At 34.7% G+C, this 21,660-nt stretch overlaps 1 protein-coding gene across 1 annotated transcript; it reads left to right on the top strand.

Moving 5' to 3' along the window:
- The first annotated feature begins 634 nt into the window (after nucleotides 1-634).
- On the top strand, nucleotides 635-5,532 carry LOC121866496 (protein MIS12 homolog). Its single transcript, XM_042366227.1, has 5 exons — nucleotides 635-873; nucleotides 2,702-2,766; nucleotides 3,339-3,440; nucleotides 4,016-4,156; nucleotides 4,470-5,532. Exons 1-5 carry the CDS (start codon nucleotides 792-794, stop codon nucleotides 4,731-4,733), a joined length of 654 nt encoding a protein of 217 aa, XP_042222161.1. The 5' UTR covers nucleotides 635-791; the 3' UTR covers nucleotides 4,734-5,532.
- The last annotated feature ends 16,128 nt before the right edge of the window (nucleotides 5,533-21,660 follow it).

The raw sequence follows: 21,660 nt of genomic DNA, 5'->3' as shown, positions 1-21,660 counted from the left end.
GTTCCCCTTTACTTCAGTCAGCTCATACAAATTTACATTAATTCAGCGCGTATACTGCTGTTGGTGGATAAATTTAAGTACATCAGAAATATTGTTTATTATCGTGAATATGGTTTTGTGAGTTAATATGGCTAAAGAAAAGGAGGAACGGAACGTTTAGTTACTACCACAGACCGGGAACTTTTATCTGGCAAAATATCTTATATTCAGCTCCTGTTGTTGTATACTGACCAACTATGTATGTAATATTTAGTATATGAAACTACAGTTGGTGTATAAATATTCATAGGTACCACTACCGAGCCCCACACCCAAACCCGTTACATAGGAATTTGAGACTAATCAGCTCGTTAGCCGCTTGGGTTAACGAGCCATATTTCAAATGATGGAGCCAGATTCTTTTTAACACGTGTGATATATACACAAGTTAAACATATTAATAACTATTTATAAATATTATAAAAATTAACTTGGGTTAGACTGTTAGAGATCATTATTTTGCCTGTGGCCACTGAACCCGTACCCCCGGGTTTTATATTTATTTTGTACTTGAATAATAGTAGTTTTAATTTATAAGCAGCGTAATTATAATACATTATCAGAATAAACAGGTTTTATTACTTTGAAATATGGCTCCATTACTACCTACAAAGTGGCTCGGGTCTGGAGTCCGGACTCAGTAGTGGGAGCTGGGAGTCTGGCAGCCAAACAGTAAACACCTTTGTACGTTTTTTGAAAGAAGGCGCCGCGACAACTGGGCACTAAAACCTTTTTTCTCCTACTGCTTCGTGATGGCTTCGAGGTCAGATATGCGAAATGAGCAATACGAAGCTCAGTTTTTTGAATTCTCGCCGTCTTCGTTTCTGGAAGGAGGTAATTGTTATATGTTTTGCGTTGTGGTCAGTCTTGGATTTGGCAAAACCCGTGTTAGTTCCTTATTTCTGGGATTTTTATTTTATTTTAACCCAACCCAACCCAACCTGACCTGACCTGACCCGACCCGACCCAACACAACCTAACCTAACGTAACCTTAACAAAACCACCGCACCTTAGGTGCCTAAATATCTACCAAACGAAGCATTTGCACAAGGAATGATTATCATATCAAAACTCACTTATGAAAATAGTGTAAGAAAATAAAGGTCTTTTTATATTAGTGCACTATTCTATCTAACCTAACCTAATCAGGGGCTCTGCCCCCCTTGGACCACCTGATTAGGTTAGGTTGGTTTTAGGTGATTTTCTATGTTTTCTTTGTTTTTTACACACACTTATTTCTAATACCCAAAGAAAGAATGGTGAACTGCAATAAATTGACCAAAATAAACCACAAAACAAGTAACTCATTTGCTTAAAATCCAATTATAAATTTATGTGAGTCCTAGAACAATAAGTGCTAAAGTGCATTATGCACCATTATTAGTTGTGGTCACAGAAAGAGGACAAATGTTACATTCGAAGTTAAATTAGGTGTGGTAAAGAGATTTGAAGAAGGACATTGAGCTGTGGACATATCAAGAGCTGTCGGTTTGCAGCCTACAACTGTAGGTAAGAACTATTTGTGGAAATGCGGATATCAAATTGTGCTAAAAGTGTTACTCCTTTATATGCTACAAAATTAACTCGTAAAAGAAGTGACATTATGAAAAATATAGAAAGAATACTGAACAAGTGGATTGAGGATCAACATCAACAAAACTTTCTGTTTGTTACTTTCCATACAGGCAAAAGCTCTACGTTTATTGAAACTTTAAAACAAGAAGAAGGGGAGAGTGAAACATTTATGGCAAATTGTGAGAAAATTTTGATCAGAAATGTACCCAAGGAACATAACCCCTATTTATATCATTTTCGTTTAAAGTCGTGGTTTTCAGGAACCTAACAAGGGCGTTAATGTAGGAATTGGTTTTTGCATACAACCCTACTTTGCCAATTATTACCAGGTAAAATTGCGAGACCAAGAGCCAGGGTGGGATTGATATATCTCTGGTTGACTATACCTGTAGTGCAGGTAGGCAATGGTATTACAGGTCCTGTGCTGTACTATCAATGCCTATTGAGATAGAATATTTGGAGCGGTCCGACTAATTACCCAAATGTAGTCGCAATGAAGTCAAATGATGGTCCTACAAGCGTAAATCGGGCTGTGAATCACTTCTCGATTATTATTTGGTGTCATAAAGTCACAAAAAATTGGTACTTAATTTAATCCGAGTTGTGTTAGGTTAGGTTAGGTACATGCACTCGATCTTTTAACTCAGATTAAATTAAGTTTACCAATTTTTTGTGACTTCGTGACACCAAATACTAGTCGAGAAGTGATTGGCAGTCCGATTTATTCATGTAGGACCATTATTTGACTTCATTGCGGCTACATTTGGGTTCATTTGGGTAATTAATCGCTCCCTCGGTACATGCACGCGATCTATTAACTCAGATTAAATTAAGTTTTCCAATTTTTTTGACTTTGTGACACCAAATACTAGTCGAGAAGTAATTGGCAGTCCGATTTATTCATGTAGGACCATCATTTGGCTTCATTGCGGCTACATTTGGGTAATTAGTCGGACCCTATTTGGAGAGCCCTGCAGTAGAAACACATGCATTGCTAATTGAAACTAACTTTACACTGTTGTTACTTTTCAGTGGAAATAGCATTATATTTAGTCAAAATATACATCAATTTTGTATTTTTTCTAGTAAAGGGAATTATCCTTGATCGACTGTGTGAGGCAGTGGATCACCTTGAGAGCCACCTATCCAAGGTTAGTCAATGAATGCCAAGTGTACTGTACTTTAGTGTGAGGAGATATATACTACAGTACTGTGTTTAATAAGCTTCACTTAGTCTTCATCTAAAAAAAAAACACAAGTGAACAAACTACAGGAAGAGTGTTTATTGTTTATTACTGGGTACGTACTGTATTTGGGTGAGATGTCATTGAAAATATTGTAGTTCTTTCCATTGAGTGAGGTGTATTGTCATGTATTGCTCATGCCATTTATGATTCAGCATCAAACCTGGATCTCTTTGAGTGTAAATAGTGCAAATTAATTAATTTCAATTTCTCATAAGGATTGGTTTTCCTGAGTCACCCAGTTTCAGTGGGAAGGAATTAAGTTTTATAAATGGAATATGAGCTGCCTCTGATATTCTTGGCTACCCAAGTTTTGAATTCTTGATATTTTCCCCAAATTTAAAGTCCAGTACTTTCTGCAATCAGTGCCCTCTTCAACACACAACACAAATGCAGAAAGAGATGAGAGAACACTGTAAGAAGTTTTCCTTCTAGTGTGCTGAATATAACTTTACTTATTGTAATTATCTTCTTGTCAGGTCCAGGGAGAGGGTCTGCCACATGAAGAAGTTCAGCAGGGTATTAACCTACTTCGTCAGCAGACAGACACCAATTTTACTAAGACATTTCAGAAATTTGAGGTAAGTATTGTTATTTTCTGGTGGCACTTACAAACACCAGTGTGTCTCTTTGGGAACTTTGGAAAATAAATTGATGAATGTGATGATCAGAAAGTCTTGGATTTTTCTCAAAAGTTAATGAAGAATTAATGAAATTCAGCGTCTAACATTCAATATAAATATTCTAGTAAAGTGTAAACTTGCCATTTGTATTGTAAAATTATGTGCTTTGGGTTTTGAAAACTAAGTTTTTCATCATGAAATCCTATTTGGTAACTGCCCAGAACTGGGTAACTCAAGAATTTTTCCCCAAAGTTATAGACTTGGGTAAGCCATATTTTAAGAAATAAATCTTAGGTTTGGTTAGCTGAGATCTGGAATTAGGTTGGGTTATGTATGATTACATTGGGTTACCAGTAGGTATGTTGAGATAGTTATGTTAAATTATGTTTAATTAGGTAAGGGTTGGTTGGGTTTGGTCAGGTTTGATTACTGTAGGTTGGATTAAGATAGTATAGATAAGGTTGAGTTTGGCTTTGATGATTCTATATTCCATTGTGTTGGTATCTTTTGAGACAAGACTTGCTCCCCCACAGTCACACATCTTGGAGAGCATAATGAATGTGCCCCCTCACATTCTTTTACCAACTGATATGGAACAAGCTACTCAACCATCAACTTCAGAAATTATTAAAGTGAATACAGAAATTGAAAAATTGCACATGGAATTAAAAAATGTAAGTGCAGTACAATATTTTTATGAATATCCTCTTTCATTGTATTTTTTAGCCTTGATTTAATAGAACTGTAGATCAGGATAAAATTACTGTATAGATCTTTAGATGATCAAGTGCAGGTAGGGAGTGATCACTTGTACTTTTGAAGCTGATCAGATTTACTTAGGAATTGTTCAGAAATCAATTTGAACTCTGCTTTGTCCTTTTCAACCATTTCACACCTGTTTCTGATTGAAGTGTACATATCGGTATTGAATGTATCGCAAACAAATTCATGCAAAATTGTGCAATTACAATATGAATATGCTTACAGGAGAAATACTTGCACGCCAAGCTGGAAGAGGAGCTCCAGGATATTGATTTGGTCTTAGGAGAACAGCAGAAGGTCCTCAATGATACTCTAAGTGAATCTCGCATGGCTAACTTTGAAGAAGCAAAAGAAAAGCTAGTGTTAATCCAGGGCATTGAGAGTGAAACCCATTCAGCAGGTGCAAGAGTTCAAGAAGTTACTAAACTTCTAAAAATGGAAGGTGCTAACAGTCCACTCCAGATTTTGGAAACAGACGTTTTCAAATGATTTACTGAAATTCACTGTTTCAGGTATTAGGCTGTCGTTATGGAAGGAAGCAATTGCATGAGACTAGTGAGAGTAATGTACCAGTAGGGTGTATTGTACATCAAAGTGGCTATATCTTCTCTGTCATCACACTTTCACAGCAGCTCCTCTTTGTTGCCCAATAAGCAAATCATGTTTTTATGTTTTCACTATCGATACTATGTGGCACATAGTGTTATCCATATTAGTCAGTACGGATTTTTTATTTTTTTTTAATAACTAGAAACTGGGCCAATAAACCAAAATGAAAGTTTGTGTACAGCCTTAAGTGGTTGATATCTACTGTATTGAGTTTGATAATCAGTGCTTTTTATACTGCATATTTACCACAATTAAGTCACCTTTTCAGCTTAGAATTTTTGATAAGGGCATTGATCGCACTCAGCCATTTCATTATCCAATACTGTACTGTGCTTGCCATAATCATGCCATTGTATCATTTTCTTCCTCTGTTTTCCTGCTTGTAACAATTGCTAAGACAACCCTCATTTTACTAGTGCTTGTATCTCAAGTGTATGTGCATGGTTTCACTCATCTGATTGCTAAACTAACAAGTAAAATTAAAAAAAAAATAAAAATGTTTGCATAGTCTTATTTGTGTTGTATACAGTAGGTGGTTATTGGCAGATATATCAAGAAAATACAGAATTCTATATTATAAGCACCTGTCAAATCCTGAAAGTCCTGAAAGGAAAGTCATCAGAAATATAAATTGATACATGTACAGTATATAGATGAAATAAAAAAAAACTATATTGTACTGTATATGTCCTTAATCCCCCTCTGCAAATGCATAGGAAAAATTCATTACTTCCTGCCCCACCCAAGGTTGTTGTAGGATTGAATTAAAAATATCCAGAGATTGTTATTAACTTAAAAATAATGTGGCTAAAAAAAAAATTGTGAATTTAAACAGACCCCCGGGTTCAAAGGTTTCCCCCACCCCTGCCCTAGGCCAATCAGTAGACTAGGTCAAATTTTGCTTCCACACACACAAACTCCGTTGAACATTACGTATTTTACTTCTTAAATAACAAAATAAAGAAAACATTGGTGCATGCACAATTTATATTAGAAATAATTTTAGTTTTAAATTTAGAGTGAATATTGTATGTATGTAAATTTTGTGAGCGAGTGATTTAAAATGGGAGTGCAATTTATCTTAGGACAATGAACCTAAATATGTCCGTACAGCCCAGTATTGTACAGTGGTCCCTCGGTTAACGAACACAATTCGTTCCAGAAGGTTGTTCGTTAACCGAAACCATTGTTTCAATGGGATTTTGGGTAATTGGTTCCAGCTCACCGAAAATTACATACAAACTAAAAATAAATGCAGTAAAGTACACTTACTTTGAGGTGTGCATGTAGAAGACTCCTGGTTGATGATGATGATTATGGGAATTTGAAGTGGGGGTGGAGGAGAAGAGATACCGTAAGCGAAGGCAGTGGGGGTGGAAGAGAAGTCACCCCATGCTTCATGCCGCCATTTCACCCATAAAACTTTAAGTTACCTTGGTGTAATTCAAGATTATTTTCTTTAAATCAACACTGCACTGAATTATATATTGTTAATATGTAAAATAAATTTCAGAATGACCAATAATTGTACTGTAAAAATGTAAAAATAGTTTATGTTCAAGAGAGTCTCAGGCAAGATGCTACCTCCGCTGAGCAGGGACACAAACCGACGCCATTCTGGGTGAGTCAAGTGGCTGTTTGGCGCGCTAAAAACTAGTTCCCTGTACTTCAATTATGTTAAATAATTGTTAAAATGACAAAAAAATTTTAACATAAGACTTGGAAAATTATTGAATAGTACAACCTTCTTGATATTTATCAAATGGTAACGAATTTAAGTCCTAAAACCGATTACTGTATTAGAGGACTAATACTACAGCTGGTGAGCAGGCAGAAAACATGTGGGAAAAATTCGTAAGGAATTCGTTAACCGAATTGAATATTCTTATGGAAGGTAATTCGTTAACCGAAATTTAGTTAACGAGCACAATTCGTTCCAGAAGGTTGCTCGTTAACCGAAACCATTGTTTCAATGGGTTTTGGGTAATTGGTTCCAGCTCACCGAAAATTTTCTAAACTCAACAAAAAAGGTAGTAAAGTAAACTTACTTTGAAGTGTGTATGTAGAAGGCTCCTGGATGATGATGGGTATTAGAATGGGGGTGGAAGAGAAGGGAGAAGAGAAGGCATTGGGGTGGAAGAGAAGTCACCCCACGGCGCCATTTCACCCATAAAATATCAGTTCACTTGGTGTAATTAAAGATTATATATTGTGAATATGTAAAATAAATTTCAAAATGACCAATAATTTGCTTGGAAACACAGAAAAAAAGCGTCTAGTTGAAGAGTCTCAAGCAAGATGTTACCTCCAGTGAAAAGACAGAGAGACTGACGCCTGTTTGGTGTGTTGACAGGCTGTTTGGCGCGCATAAAACTAGTTTCCAGTACTTCAATTATGTTCAATAATTGTTAAAATTACTAAAAAATTTAATATTAAACTTTTAAAATTATTGAATACAGGTTGTACCTCTCTAGTCCGGCATTCTGTGGTCCGGAAACTCCCGTGGTCCGGAACGATTTTAGTTTGTCCAACAGGTAGATAGGCAGCTTTTTTTTTTTTTTTTTATCTGAATTATTATTATTATTACAGGAGTATTAAATTTTTGCCCCTCAGGCCCCAATGTGGGTCAGTGACCTATGCCCGGGTGGGCTAATCCCCTTAAAAAAAAAAAGCCGCGGGAAATTAAGGTTTGTTTACATCCGGCAGTTCGGCTGCTCTCTCTCTCTGCTTGTCTATACAGAGTACAACATTTAACCCTTCAATATATATGAGCAGTAAATAAGTGTTGCTTTCATATTCTTATGTAGAGTAATGACGATATGTTTTCACATGTGCACACTTACATACGCGCAGTCTCACTTTTTTTTACCATTAATGGTTAGCTACTTATATTGTTCCATTTATTAACATTAAATAACATTACAGGTACTTCAAACAACCATATTAATTTTTTTACATTAATTTTACTGCAGCTAAAATCAGGGTCTTATTTTCTTCAGTTTTATATGTAGAACCAATCAGTCACTGGTTTTGTAAGCTTTAACATAAACAATGCCGGCAGCCATCTCGTCTCCTCTAATATTCCACGTATTATTAATAAATTGTATTGTTAATTTTGCACACACAAACATTAATTCAATAAAAAGAAATTCAGAAACATAAATTAAAATATATATGAACAGTAAATAAGTGTTGCTTTCATATTCTTATGTAAAGTAATGACGATATGTTTTCACGTGTTCGCATGCCCACTTACATACGCGATCTCTTTTTTCTTTACCATTATCGTTAGCTACTTCTATTGTTCCATTTATTTCCATTTATTAACATTAAATAACATTACTTAAAACAACCATATTAATTTTACTACAGCTACAGCCAAGGTCTTATTTTCTTCAGTTTTATATGTAGAACCAGTCAGTCACTGGTTTTGTAATCAACGAAAACAATGCTGTGTCATTTCCTCGTGTGTTTTAATATTCTACGTATTATTAATGAATTGTATTGCTCATTTTGCACACATAAACATTAATTCAATAAAAAAGACATTCAGTAATAAACAATAATGAATCTTTTGTACATAAGAGAAATGACGCTGTTTACACGATTATGCCCGTCGTCTGCACGTTGGCGGGCCGTTCAAACCCGTCGAAATTCAAGTTTCCGCCGTCAAAATTTTTATTTATTTATTTATTTTTTTGTGTTCCAATAAAATACGTTAAGAATTAAAAACTCGCGAAATTTGAGAAGCTACTATACGACATTTAACCCTTCAATATGTCTTCAAAGAGACCATGATGCAGAGAAAGTGGTGCTAGTGCTTCCAAGCATAAGCACAAGTCACTATCTATCCAGGAAAAGGGTGAATTTCCATGGTCCGGCAATTTCCATGGTCCGGCACCGGTCAGGTCCCGAGGTTGCCGGACTAGAGAGGTACAACCTGTAGTATAAACTTCTTGATATTTACTAAAATAGTAAAGAGTTTAAGCCCTAGAACCGATTACTGTATTGACAGACTAATACTACAGCTGGTGGACCGCCAAATGCAAGCGAAAACACGTTGAGGGGCACTCGTAAGAAACTCGTTAATCGAGGGTTTGTTCGTTAACCGAAGATAAGAATCTTATGGAAGGTAAATCGTTAACCGAGGGAATCACTGTACAGGTATACCCCGAAAACTGACGTCCTAATTAACCGTTGCTTCACATCACCTACAATTACATATAAGGGAAATATCCCACAAGTTTCGTTGATACCCCGGAGACCCAACGATTGGGAGAGGTGCAACAGAGCTGTTTTGAATTTGGTGGGCAGCAGAGTGGTGTGAGATCTTGCTACAAGATCCAGGTGGGCACTGCCTGTGTTCAAGTTTGGCATTTAGCAATCACTGTAAGTATACTCTTGAACAGATACATCTTCTACTTGCTCCAGCCACAAGTCAGAAATAATTAGGCCACGAGTCTACAGTTGTAAATGGAAAAAAAAATGCAAATTGATAGCCTGAAAATGTAAGACCAGTGTTTGGGTGATTCAAAGGTAGAGAAATAATACGGTGCAAGACAAGTGTAGGAAGCAAGAGGAAAAGACCTATGAATCATTTGTACGAAACAGAAAAGTGATTAATTCAATTATGTATTAGGAATAATCAATAGACATCATAATAGGTAAAAATTATTAAAGCTGTATTATATATCATACATTATCTTTACAATCAAATTTTTTGCATAATTTTGCTTTATAAAATGGAACAGTAACATTCAAATTAACAAATAAAAATACCGTAGACTAGAAGTAACAGGTTTTCATAACTAGTGGTAATGTTGTCTTCCCAGAAGGCCTTACAGTTGGACCATCTAAGAATGATGATGCAGTTTTCATACAGTAAAGTAAGTAGCCTGTGACATGGCCTCTTCAACTCCTATAATTCTTTAGTTTTTTTTTAACCAAATTTATTTTTAAATACATTGTTTTAACTTTACATATTATTTTTAGATGGAGAGCAGAAACTTTTTTCATATAATATACTTGTACAGGATTATGTTATGTTACCCCATCTTTAATTATAAAGTATGAATTATTTATTTTATACAGTATATATATATATATATATATATATATATATATATATATATATATATATATATATATATATATATATATATATATATATATATATATATATATATATATATATATATATATATATATATATATATATATATATATATATATATATATATATATATATATATATATATATATATATATATATATATGTATGTATGTATGTATGTATGTATGTATATATATATATATATATTACTTGACAATTTATAGTATTCCAAGATATCAAATTTTGAATGAGTTTCTTTTAAAATATTGCATTTATAAACCAGATTTACAAGAATTAGATAAACTAAATAAACATATATATAGAACTACTAAAATAAGCAACTTTTCCATTTATACAGTCAATAATGTGCAGTTGTGGTGGTAAACATAAGGTAAATGGGAGCAAAATAAACTGATACCAGTCTCCTAAAATATACATGGTTAACTGTATTCCCCATATATCAAAATCACTAAACCTATATGTAGTGTTGAAAGCTCCCTTGCCCTGGAGCAGCAGTGTGTGTGTGCACCTTGATACCGTACTTGTCGAGTGTACTAAATAAATGAGAAAATTATGTGGCATACAAGATAAATTTTAATAACATATCTTATCACATGGTAGTTGTTGGACCTGTCACAGTACTGTATAAACCACAAGGAAGTTAAATTTTTGTGGCTAATTGGTTTAGATTTACCTCAAAATAATTTAAGGTTACTAGAGCCTGATGGTTACTCCAAGTACAAGACAGTATTCTTTGAAGAATAATATATTTAATTATGTACAGTATAGCAAATGGAAAAATGTGTTTCTGAACAGAAGATAGTCAATACTGACTAAGACAACCTTGTGCTACAACAACAACCATGTGTTACAAACTGAAAACTTGTAAAACTGTATTTCATTACAATGTAACCAGTGCACCCTTAAACACATTAATATATTTCATGTGTATAATTTCTCAGGAAGCAGAAGCATTATTTCTCACTGGCTTTGGCATTTACATTTTCAAAATCTTTGCATGTAAAAATGTACCTGAAACATAGTGGAGCTTTTAATTTATTATCTACCCAATGTGTAAAAAAAAAAAAAAAAAAATATATATATTCTGTATTTATTTGAAACGGCAAAAAGAATTAAACTGCTTCACAGTCATACAAGGTATAACTTAAACACTTCCTTTAGACAGTCTCTGAGGACACTACTAAGACATTTTCTGTTCATCTACAGTAGTAATCAAACTTTACATATAAAGACTATACATCCCTACAAGGGTAGGGAAATCATGAAGAAGTTGATGGTCTATTACTTAAAAAGTAAAAATAGAGAAAATATGATGTTTTGGGGACAAAACTTCCTTCATAGAAGTTAAGAAGCTCTGCAAGTAAAAAAGATTTGGGCCAAGGAATATAGGATACACCCTTCAATAACAAATTATATTAGAGAAAGTATAAAAACTTAAATTTTTTGAAAATGGAACAATGAATGAAAAAGAAAATAATCAATTCTGGTAAATCACTGCACATGAAAATATGTACATGTATCTCCAACATACAGTAACTATGTACAGTACTCACGATATAAGGCTTGAATCGCAATTCCATATCATAAAGTGCAATTATATGTATAGGATCATTATGTAGTACTTATAGTTCAACAAAAATAGTAATCCATGATATCCAGTCAGTGACCTTTTACAACTGATGTACAGCCACAGTGAAGCAAACCAAAAGACTTGGTGTACTGGCAACATATAAACTATAATCCTTTTTTCTCTTTTTTTTTTTAGCTGACACCAAATGCTTCAGGGAGGTATTGCTGTATTAGCCCATCTAACAGACAGCATTAACTATAAAATGTGGTTTATAGACATTAGGTTTATATAATTACATCACCCACAATAACTTTCCAATGAGCTGTGAGTAATCATCCATTGGACATGTGACAGTATATTTCCATTGGACATGTGACCGTATACTGTACAATATTTCCACTGAACTCTCGTCTCTTGACTGCAGAGTCATGAGCAAAGTAGCCAGCCCTTGGCCAGTCTGTTCCTGTTTCGCACGCCCACTAGACATGTGCCTACGAAGCTAGTTACATATGCTTCATCCCTTGTTCATGCTCACAGCTCATAGCGTTAATTTTGGTGATATCCTAGTATACAGTAATTGTGCAATAGTTTACTTTTTAATAAATGGAGAAAAGACCATTTGGGTTTGAAAACTGAACCCAAAAACATTTATGAATTTTGTTTCCAGTTCACTTCTAATCAGAGATTCTACAGGTAACCCGAAGCTAATACAGTGCGCTTGGACTATCACCCCGAACATATGCCTTAAACGACACGTTTATGTAAATATGTAGTGTTTACACTTGATTATACTCTTTATAAACTGGTCATTATTATCCAATGCTTTATGTGTTTCGTGTAATTTTTTCTTGACATAAATAATAATTAGTGAAAAGAAAAGAACGAGTTGGAAACATGTTCTTCAATAAGAGTGAATTTATTTGTAACTTCGATTGTAAATATTCTGTATTTCAAACTTTTTTCCACTCCTATCTTTAAAGTTAATGTTTTCAAGCAGTTATATTTTTATATACATTGAATTCAGAATTAAAGTGAGCCAGAACTGGGAATCCTTAATAGTTTTATATATGGATATATTTAGGATACTGTATATCAATATTTATTGAATATTACTTATGAACCAATGAGCAGCAAATGGGGAGGGTTTGTACAGTAAAAAGGAAAAAAAGAAAAGGCTACAGTGTATGGTGTAAGACATCATCTCAAACTTCTTATGATTTGCTGGATTATTAGTGGATATTTTTAACACAAATTTTTAAGACAATGTGCACTATCAATGGATAAATTTTATTATTTCATTACCTGAAAAACTCATTTTAAATAAGGGCATAAATATTTTCTTTTTCCAGAACACACAAAGTTTACAATACATCACAAACACAATGAGTAATGCATAAATATAAGTTTACAGGTTACTTTAGTAAAATATTACCAATATTACCCCCAAAAAAGAGTATATACTAACAGGATATAGTGTAAACCTCAGTATAAATATTTGAACTCTGGACCACAGAATTAAATCTACATACAGAACATGGCTTTGAGCCTTGGCCATGTAAAACTTATAAGTTATGATATGGAAAATATTTACAGTCTGTACCTTCAAAATGTTGACTTGTCAATATCAGGCAAAATATTCCTTGATTAGCAAGTCCTTCTCAGAGACTGAAAGTAATGCTGGGGAAGGGATGTGCAGTGATGATATTGAACACTATGACTATTAACTGCCTTTAACATTAAGCAATCTCCATATAGTAAATCCCAGTTATCCAGCACGTACAGGGATTGAGAGGTGCCAGATAGAGTTTTTCCAATTAGCTGAAACTCACTCTCAGGATCCCCCAATAAATCCTACAGTGCACGTGTTGCAGGCTGACCTTGCAAATTTGTGTCTCCAAAAAATGGACTTCTCTAACTCTTATTCCATTCAATATAAACAATGTGGCTTAGAAATAAAGAAAATATACAGTAGTACCCCGATTTACGCGGTCAATTGAACCCACAGGGTACCACGGAAAGTGAAAACCGTGTAAAGTGAACAACAGAACATATGGGATTAATTCCAATAGAGACTGGCCCGACCCCCAAACTCCACTTTTTCAGACACAATACCTATGTTGTAGTAAAAATAACATCTTAATTTTATGATGGTATGCACACACAATTAATATTTAAGAGAAATACAGTCCCCAGGTTAATGTCCATTCAAATAATGGCCTCAAATCCCCCCCCCCCCTCTTCTCAGCTCACTAGCTCCTACCTATCTGAGAAATGTTTGGGTGAAAACACTAGATTTTAACGTTTAGTAATAAATAATACCTCAGACTAAAGTTAGGCTAATATAATTGACATTTCTGGATTCCTTGCAGGTCAGGGAATATTTTGAATGTAAACTTCATATATTTTGCACAAAAGATAAAATATTTGCTTTGTGTAAACCAAATTATTACATTAGATCTAAAATTTGTATGTCTAATGCAAAATCCATGATGTTTATATTCAAAATGATCATCATATTGTGAGAATTCCAGCAATGTAAATTATATTCTGGCCGAGTAATTTGTATGAATTTTATGAGCTAAAACAAATATCTTCAGTTAATAAAAAAAAAAACTATTCTTCACGACACTATCTGTCAATCAAAGTACCCCACCCCCCCCCCCTCCTCACACTCACGCCAGCTGGGTCTGTCCCAACCCTCCCCGCCACCGCCACCTTCCCTCCCTACCAGAGAAATGTTTGGGTGAAAACACTAGATTTTAACTTTTAGTAATAAATAATACCTCAGACTACAGTAAGGATAATATAATTGACATTTCTGGATTCCTTGCAGGTCAGGGAATATTTTGAATGTAAACTTCATATATTTTGCACAAAAGATAAAATATTTGCTTTGTGTAAACCAAATTATTACATTAGATCTAAAATTTGTATGTCTAATGCAAAATCCATGGTTTATATTCAAAATGATCATCATATTGTAAGAATTCCAGCAATGTAAATTATATTCTGGCCGGGTAATTTGTATGAATTTTATGAGCTAAAAAAAAATAAAAAATTATACTTCACCGTGTATATGAGTAGATGCACCGCGGAAAGTGAAAGTCCGGTTCTGGCAAGGTACCGCGTAAATGAGCAGCGTAAATGAGAACGTAAATGAGAAATCGCGGAAAGTGAAACCGTGTAAAGCGGGGTAATACCGTAATATAAAATTATAAAATAAGAAAAAAGATGAGCATAGGTGTGTGTGTGTGTGTGTGTGGGAAGTGAATACGTATGAAGGTGGTGGGCTATAACTGCACTGCTGTCGACTCGCCAGCCCAGCCACCACATTTATTGTTACTTGTAAAGAAACTTTAAAAGTTGTGAAAAAGTCATTACAATACAGTACTCTAATGTGGCTTAAAAATAAAGAAAATATAATATAAAACTAAAAAAATAAGAAAAATGAAGAGCATCAGTGTGTTTATGTTGGAAGTGAATGTGTTAAGGCACCGAGTTACTAGGCTATAACTGCATGGCCGCGCTCCCTCTCGATATGACATTATGGGATACACACAGCCAGCACGACAGCGACACATCTATTAGTCAGCTGGTTGACTGCCTGAACTGTGTTGTGTCACCCAGAGGATGATTTGAGTGTGGAAGGAGCAATTTTTTATACTATATAAAAATTTTTATTGTTTATCGTAGCAATAAATATGGCAGCTCATCCCAAATGCGCTGCTTGCGCATGGTTTTCAAACTTACGATTCTAGCTGATTTTGGAGGAATTTTTATTTTTATTATTATTACTGGTGCTGGTTACCGGGTAGTTGAAATTACTGGTTGCCCGGATACTGGATAACTGGGATTCTACTGCACATCTTTTATTGTTACTACTCTTCTGCAAGATGGATCATGGTGTATAGACATCTCAAAGGAAGGGAAAAATTTATAATTTAATAAGGAAAGGGAGGAAAGAGTTAAGAGAACATGTATAGAATAGCTCAATTATACCTGCTAATATCTTCAACGTGCATACATAAATTATCTGTGGTTTAAGAGCCAAAGGTTAATGTTACCTAAATAATTTTAATCCATTCTAATGGAAAGCAAATATTTAAAAATAGTTCCAAAACTTGTGATAAGAATTTTAATAAAGTAATTACTTTACAAATGACACTAACCTTGTAAACACACTCGGTCTAGTAGGATTCTAAGAAAACTATGTAAAACCTTCATTACCCTTTGTTTAAAATACAAGTGCCTATATCATGTAACACTGCCTTATTTATTATTTCAGTTCTATTGTCAGCAAACACTTTTAGGCAGTTACCAACTGATACATACCCTACCGGACATTTAAAAAAATTCTACATTTGTATTAAAGTATTTACAAACTATCTGTAACACTCTCTCTTTACCATTTTAAAGATCATACATTCATAATTTACTCTAATTTTACTAACAATCAAAACCTTTCCCTCCTAATTCTTTATCTTCTACACATGAACACTTTATCTCTTAAAATTTTTCCATCCTATAAATTTCTTAATACTTATACACACAAACACTTTATGTATTTGCAGTGTAAAAATATATTCTGATAATGTACAGTAAGGTCCCACTTAATGAGCAAATTGTCTCCTTAAAAATAGTTTGTGTGGTGAATTCCAACTAAATTACATCCATTTACCTGCAGGACCCATGTTAAAAGCTGCAATGTATTCCAGCCCAAAAATTAAGACCTAACCTGACAATATTACACTTGAAAACTGGAGAGCCGGTAGTCATGCTGTTTGTGAATACTCTACCAGTGTTGGTATAGAAAACGAGTCCACAAATACACTAGACCAACTAACATCCCCACTCCCTTAAAGCACTACTACCACCAGTTGCCACCACCACCACTTCCTGGCTCATGTACTTCAGATAATTTTACACTAGACATAATTTTGCTGAGGTATAAAAAGATTCAGTAATGTCTGAGTAAATTTCAGCAACAACAGTCTCTTGCACCCAGTATCACAACCACTTTTCACAACTTACAATTGCTTATACTTTAGTTGTTTGTATACTTTAAGACATTTTTACAATAAAAATGATTTTAAATGGATAATCTTTAACTTTATAGCTAAAACCTGGCAGTGATATGTGCAAACATAGAAGTTTGTGGGTTATGGGATTGAATGTGTGCATGTTAAGAAACACACACACGATTGCCCTGTCCTTTGTCCTCCGACATTGTCCCACCCCCTTCCATTACTTTAGGTCCGAACACACTCCAGGTTGTAGATTCCACGAAGCTCCTCGGCGTCACCATAGACAACAAACTAAATTGGAAACCACACGTCAGTGAAGTTGTCAAATCCTCCAGTTTCCGTCTCCACCTCCTCCGCCGACTCAAGTCCCTCAGAGTTCCTGCACCCGAGCTCCTCAGTGTTTACACAACATTCATATTTCCCAAGCTCACCTATGCCTCCCCCACCTGGTCTTCCTCCCTAAATGCCACACAACGTAAACACCTAGAAAAAGTGCAAAAGAGGGCATGCAAGATTATTCTCTCCCCTTCCTACTCCACATATTAAGAAGCGCTCAACACACTGACCCTTTCGACTCTCACTGACCATCACCACAACCTCATCTGCAAATTTGGTAAGAAGCTTCTACACCATCCTCGACACCGGCTCCTACTACCACCTGAGATCCCTAGCCCGAGAATTGCTGTTCGACACTACAACCGCATCCAGCCCATACGTGCACGAACTGATCGCTATAAGAACAGCCCAGTCCCAACCATTGTAAAAATTATCAATAACTTGTAATAAACCAGTGTATTCACTCCCAGTAAACACTACTTCTTGCACTGTCACTATGTTGAAATGCACTGTAGTTTGAGTTTTTCCCCATCTAGTTATTATATATCTTATTTGTATCACTTATGTTACTTGTATATTATTTGTAATTCGAAACCCATTCCCCAAATATGTAACTGTATATTTTCAGCCTTCTGGCTGCCAAGCTCTTTCAATAAACCGTTAATTATTATTATTCATTATTAAGTTTACTTGTAATGAGCAATATCATCCTCCTCCCCTACCCCCAGTCACCTTACTTAGATGTTATTATTTCCTCTCATACACCATAAGTATGAAATCTAATAAAAGTAAAAATAAAAGAACCAATCATTAAAAAATGGGCAGAGGCGAGTGTATTCCTTAGTGAGGGTCCAGGCAAGCATATACAGTAAGCAATTTTTCGCTCAAACTTTTGGTTGTTAAATTAAAGTGATATTCGGTAATTGAATTCTCACATCCTTAACCTGAAATTCGTTCAAACAAATTCTCGTTAATTGGTTACTCTTGAAGAAGGGCCTTACTGTATTAATATAATGATCTTAAAGCTATATACACCAATACCTCCATTAACGCCCTAGTTAGGTTCCTGAAAACCACGACTTTAAGTGAAAATGATATAAATAGGGGTTATGTTCCTTGGGTACATTTCTGATCAAAATTTTCTCACAATTTGCCATAAATGTTTTACTCTCCTCTTCTTCTTGTTTTAAAGTTTCAATAAACGTAGAGCTTTTGCCTGGTTGGAAAGTAACAAACATAGAAAGTTTTGTTGATGTTGATCCTCAATCCACTTGTTCAGTATTCTCTCCATATTTTTCATAATGTCACTTCTTTTACGAGTTAATTTTGTAGCATATAAAGGAGTAACACTTTTAGCACAATTTGATATCCGCATTTCCACAAATAGTTCTTACCTACAGTTGTAGGCTGCAAACCGACAGCTCTTGATATGTCCACAGCTCAATGTCCTTCTTCAAATCTCTTTACCACACCTAATTTAACACTTTTTCTCTTCTTTCTGTGACCACAACCAGTAGTGATGCATAAGGCACATTTAGCACTCATTGTTCTAGGGGTCAAATAAATTTATAATTGGATTTTGAATGAATATTGGAAAAGCATCAAACAACGACCGAACAATAACAAACAAATATGGCGCCCACGCTGGTCACTTACACAGCCAGCTGTTATTAAAATCAGCATAGTTGCCGACTGAAAATTTCAAGTGGCGCTAGATTCACTCCCAAAAGCGCTAAACTTATAAAAGAAGCTAATAAAAAGTGCTAGGAATTAGTTATGGTAAATTATACAAATATTACTGGTACAAATGATTTGATACTACTCACCAATATTCCAGATCTGCTTATTCCCAATCTCCAACCTCCTCTTCTATGTCTTTATCTTGTCCAAGGTCACTTTCAGGTTGTTACAGTTCATGTGAGGATCCTGGTTGTAGTTGTGATGACTGAAATGTCTTTAATAACCCAATGCTTTTCAACACTTCCTTAGGCAGTTTATAATCATAACAACAACTTCCATCTCTTCTTAGTCCATACTTGATAGTTAGTACTGCATTTAAACTTTTGATGCTAAGTCTGTTTCGAAGTTTTGACTTAACAATATTCCTATGAATAAAGATGCGTTCAGGTCCTGAACATTTTCAGTTCAAGTGATGTCTGAACTTCAGGACTTTGGACAGGAATTCCATACAAAATTCACTTTGTTTTGTTTGATTTTTTGATAAGTTCTGATTAAACTTCCTTTTTTACATTAAGATATTCTTTTATAATACTTGAAAATTCCCATCAATTGAAAAAGCAAAAATTTTGACGCTAGATGTAAGAAAAGCGCCAAACGCAAAATTTTGGCACTAGATTAGAAAAAAAAACACTAGATCTAGTGCGCAAAGCGCTAAATTGGCAATTCTTCGTACCATTTTTTTTTAATTATCGTACATTTATCATTTCCATACACATTTTCTTTTTCCTTTTTTCAACGACATTAAAACAAAACAATGTTAATGGGGGAATTAGTGTAGTATACTGTATCTTTATATATACTCTATATTTTTTCAACTCAACCCTTTACGTCCAAAATCTGATTTACCTGTTACTTCATACAGACCAACTTCACCCACAGGCAGCAGATCCTTCCTTAAAAAATCACCACACTGCAACAAATGAGCCCCTCATTTAACTCCACATAAAAAACAATATCAAATATGGTTTAAAAATGTAAATAATATACGCTGGTACTATCTACATACTTCCTGTACAGTCAACAACAAAAAATTCTGCACCCCTGGGTCTGACGTCCTTTGCAACGATCACTGATTGAGGCCATGATCATTGGTATTTCTGATTGTGTAACCAATATGATGTATTCTGTTTATCACATATAGTTAATACAGTGAAATTAATGAAAGATAACTGGCAACTTTAGAAAGCAGTACTTCCAATATAAACCATAACTCACAAGTGTCGTTCAGAATTCTTGGTCCAGTATGTCATATTGCTTAACACTGTAAAGGTGCAAAATTTTTGTTGACTGTGCATTAACAAGTTTTTCATGTTTCAATATTAAAAGTGCCCAAACCATATCAGGTATTTCATATTAATGAAGCTTCTTGAACCACTGAACATTAAAAAGTAAAATGATTTCCTGTATCAATTAGCAACTTAAGAGCATAACAAAATGTTGCATTTACAATTACCACAATCATCATGTTATAATTCATGCTCAAAAGTCCCTTCTACCTTAGAAAAATTGAAATAAATAATTTGTTATTCACAATTCATGATCATATAATACAAGTCCCAACTATCCTATCCATTACCTTCTGTGACTAGTCTAATGGGCCATAACCTAACCTATTATGATTTAACCAATAGGAAAGGGGCCTGAATTATACTGCACTCCACTCCTACTGGTTAGATTAGGTTAAGCCAGCATGTGATACATTAGGACTATGGGTTATTTAAACTGCAACCTTAACTTCAGTGGCCACAAGACAACACTGTTTGCTGTTACTGCAATGTCCTAAATAATATGTAGCACATAACTGAAGGAGTACCATTATAATAGCCATCATGTAAAATAACAATAATAGTACGAGAGAAAGAATTGATTATTACAGTCACAAGTCCTGGAAGACAATAATGGAATCATCTACTGCAGGTATATCCTGGGAAAGGCAAAATAACAAACATTTGGCCTTGTATCAAAATTAAATCAAGGCATTCCTTCTTGACATAAATTCAAATAATCATAAAATTTGTCAAATTATACATACAGGTATCCCACGATATATGAATGTTCAAGATAAAAAAATTACTTATACGAATTTGCTAAATTACCACCTCTTTCTTTGTGTTATGATAGCTCCCCTGCTTCTGCTTCTACAAATTTGGATCCCGGCAAAAATAAAAATCACACAGCCCTGAGAGTCAGCTAGGGAAGGCCACATCCCCCTAACACTCTCTCTACCAGGCTGAGATATGAGTTATGTTATGGTTAATATCCAACTCATAATTTTGGGTGTATAAACATAAATTTCTTCATATTTTTTCATTCAGTTGCATGTACACACAATTGTTCATACAGAATGTGCAAAAATGAAAAATAACACTGGACAACAAAATCAAAACTTTTGTCTGTTACTGTAAAAATATAGCTGTTCTTTATTAATTTGAACATGTTGATTTCAAATCTGAAGTCAGAATTGTTCTATCAGTTCAGAATTTTTAGTGGTGGTGAGCTAAGACTGCCCTGCCATAAGGTAATGTGTCAAAGTTAAACAATATTTTATTAATTTCTTTCACGTGAGAAAGATTTAGGAGTAATGATAAGTAGGAATCTTAAACCATGTAAACAATGTGTAGTTGCTCAAAACAGGGCTCACAAAGTACCTGGGTTCATACAAAGCAGCGTTAGTTACAAGAGTAGCGAGGTTATCCGAAAACTATATCTTGCGCTTGTGAGACCTCACTTAGATTACACAGTTCATTTCTGGTCACCGTACTACAGAATGGATATAGAATCCCTAGAAAGAATTCAGAGGAGAATGACAAGACTAATCCCACGCATTAGGAACCTGGAGTACAGAGACAGGTTTAAGCATCTTAATTTGCACTCCTTCGAGAGACGGAGAGTGAGGGGCGATATGATCGAGGTGTATTAATGGAACTCGGGGATAAAAGGTGATTTATTATATCACCTTTGTTCCGCCCTCAAACTAGCCAACCAGGAGCGAACTCGTAACAA

The sequence above is a fragment of the Homarus americanus genome, unplaced genomic scaffold (assembly GCF_018991925.1).
Source record: "Homarus americanus isolate GMGI-L3 unplaced genomic scaffold, GMGI_Hamer_2.0 scaffold16430, whole genome shotgun sequence".
Lineage (NCBI taxonomy): Eukaryota > Metazoa > Arthropoda > Malacostraca > Decapoda > Nephropidae > Homarus > Homarus americanus.
Note: the sequence above shows the minus strand (reverse complement) of the source record. Positions and strands in the feature narration are given on the sequence as shown.

Excerpts from the sequence above, each read along its gene's own strand:
- LOC121866496 (XM_042366227.1), top strand. The coding sequence starts at position 792 with ATGGCTTCGAGGTCAGATATGCGAAATGAGCAATACGAAGCTCAGTTT. Across the intron at positions 3,441-4,015 it reads AGACATTTCAGAAATTTGAG|TCACACATCTTGGAGAGCAT; the intron begins GTAAGTATTGTT and ends GCTCCCCCACAG. Across the intron at positions 4,157-4,469 it reads TGCACATGGAATTAAAAAAT|GAGAAATACTTGCACGCCAA; the intron begins GTAAGTGCAGTA and ends ATATGCTTACAG.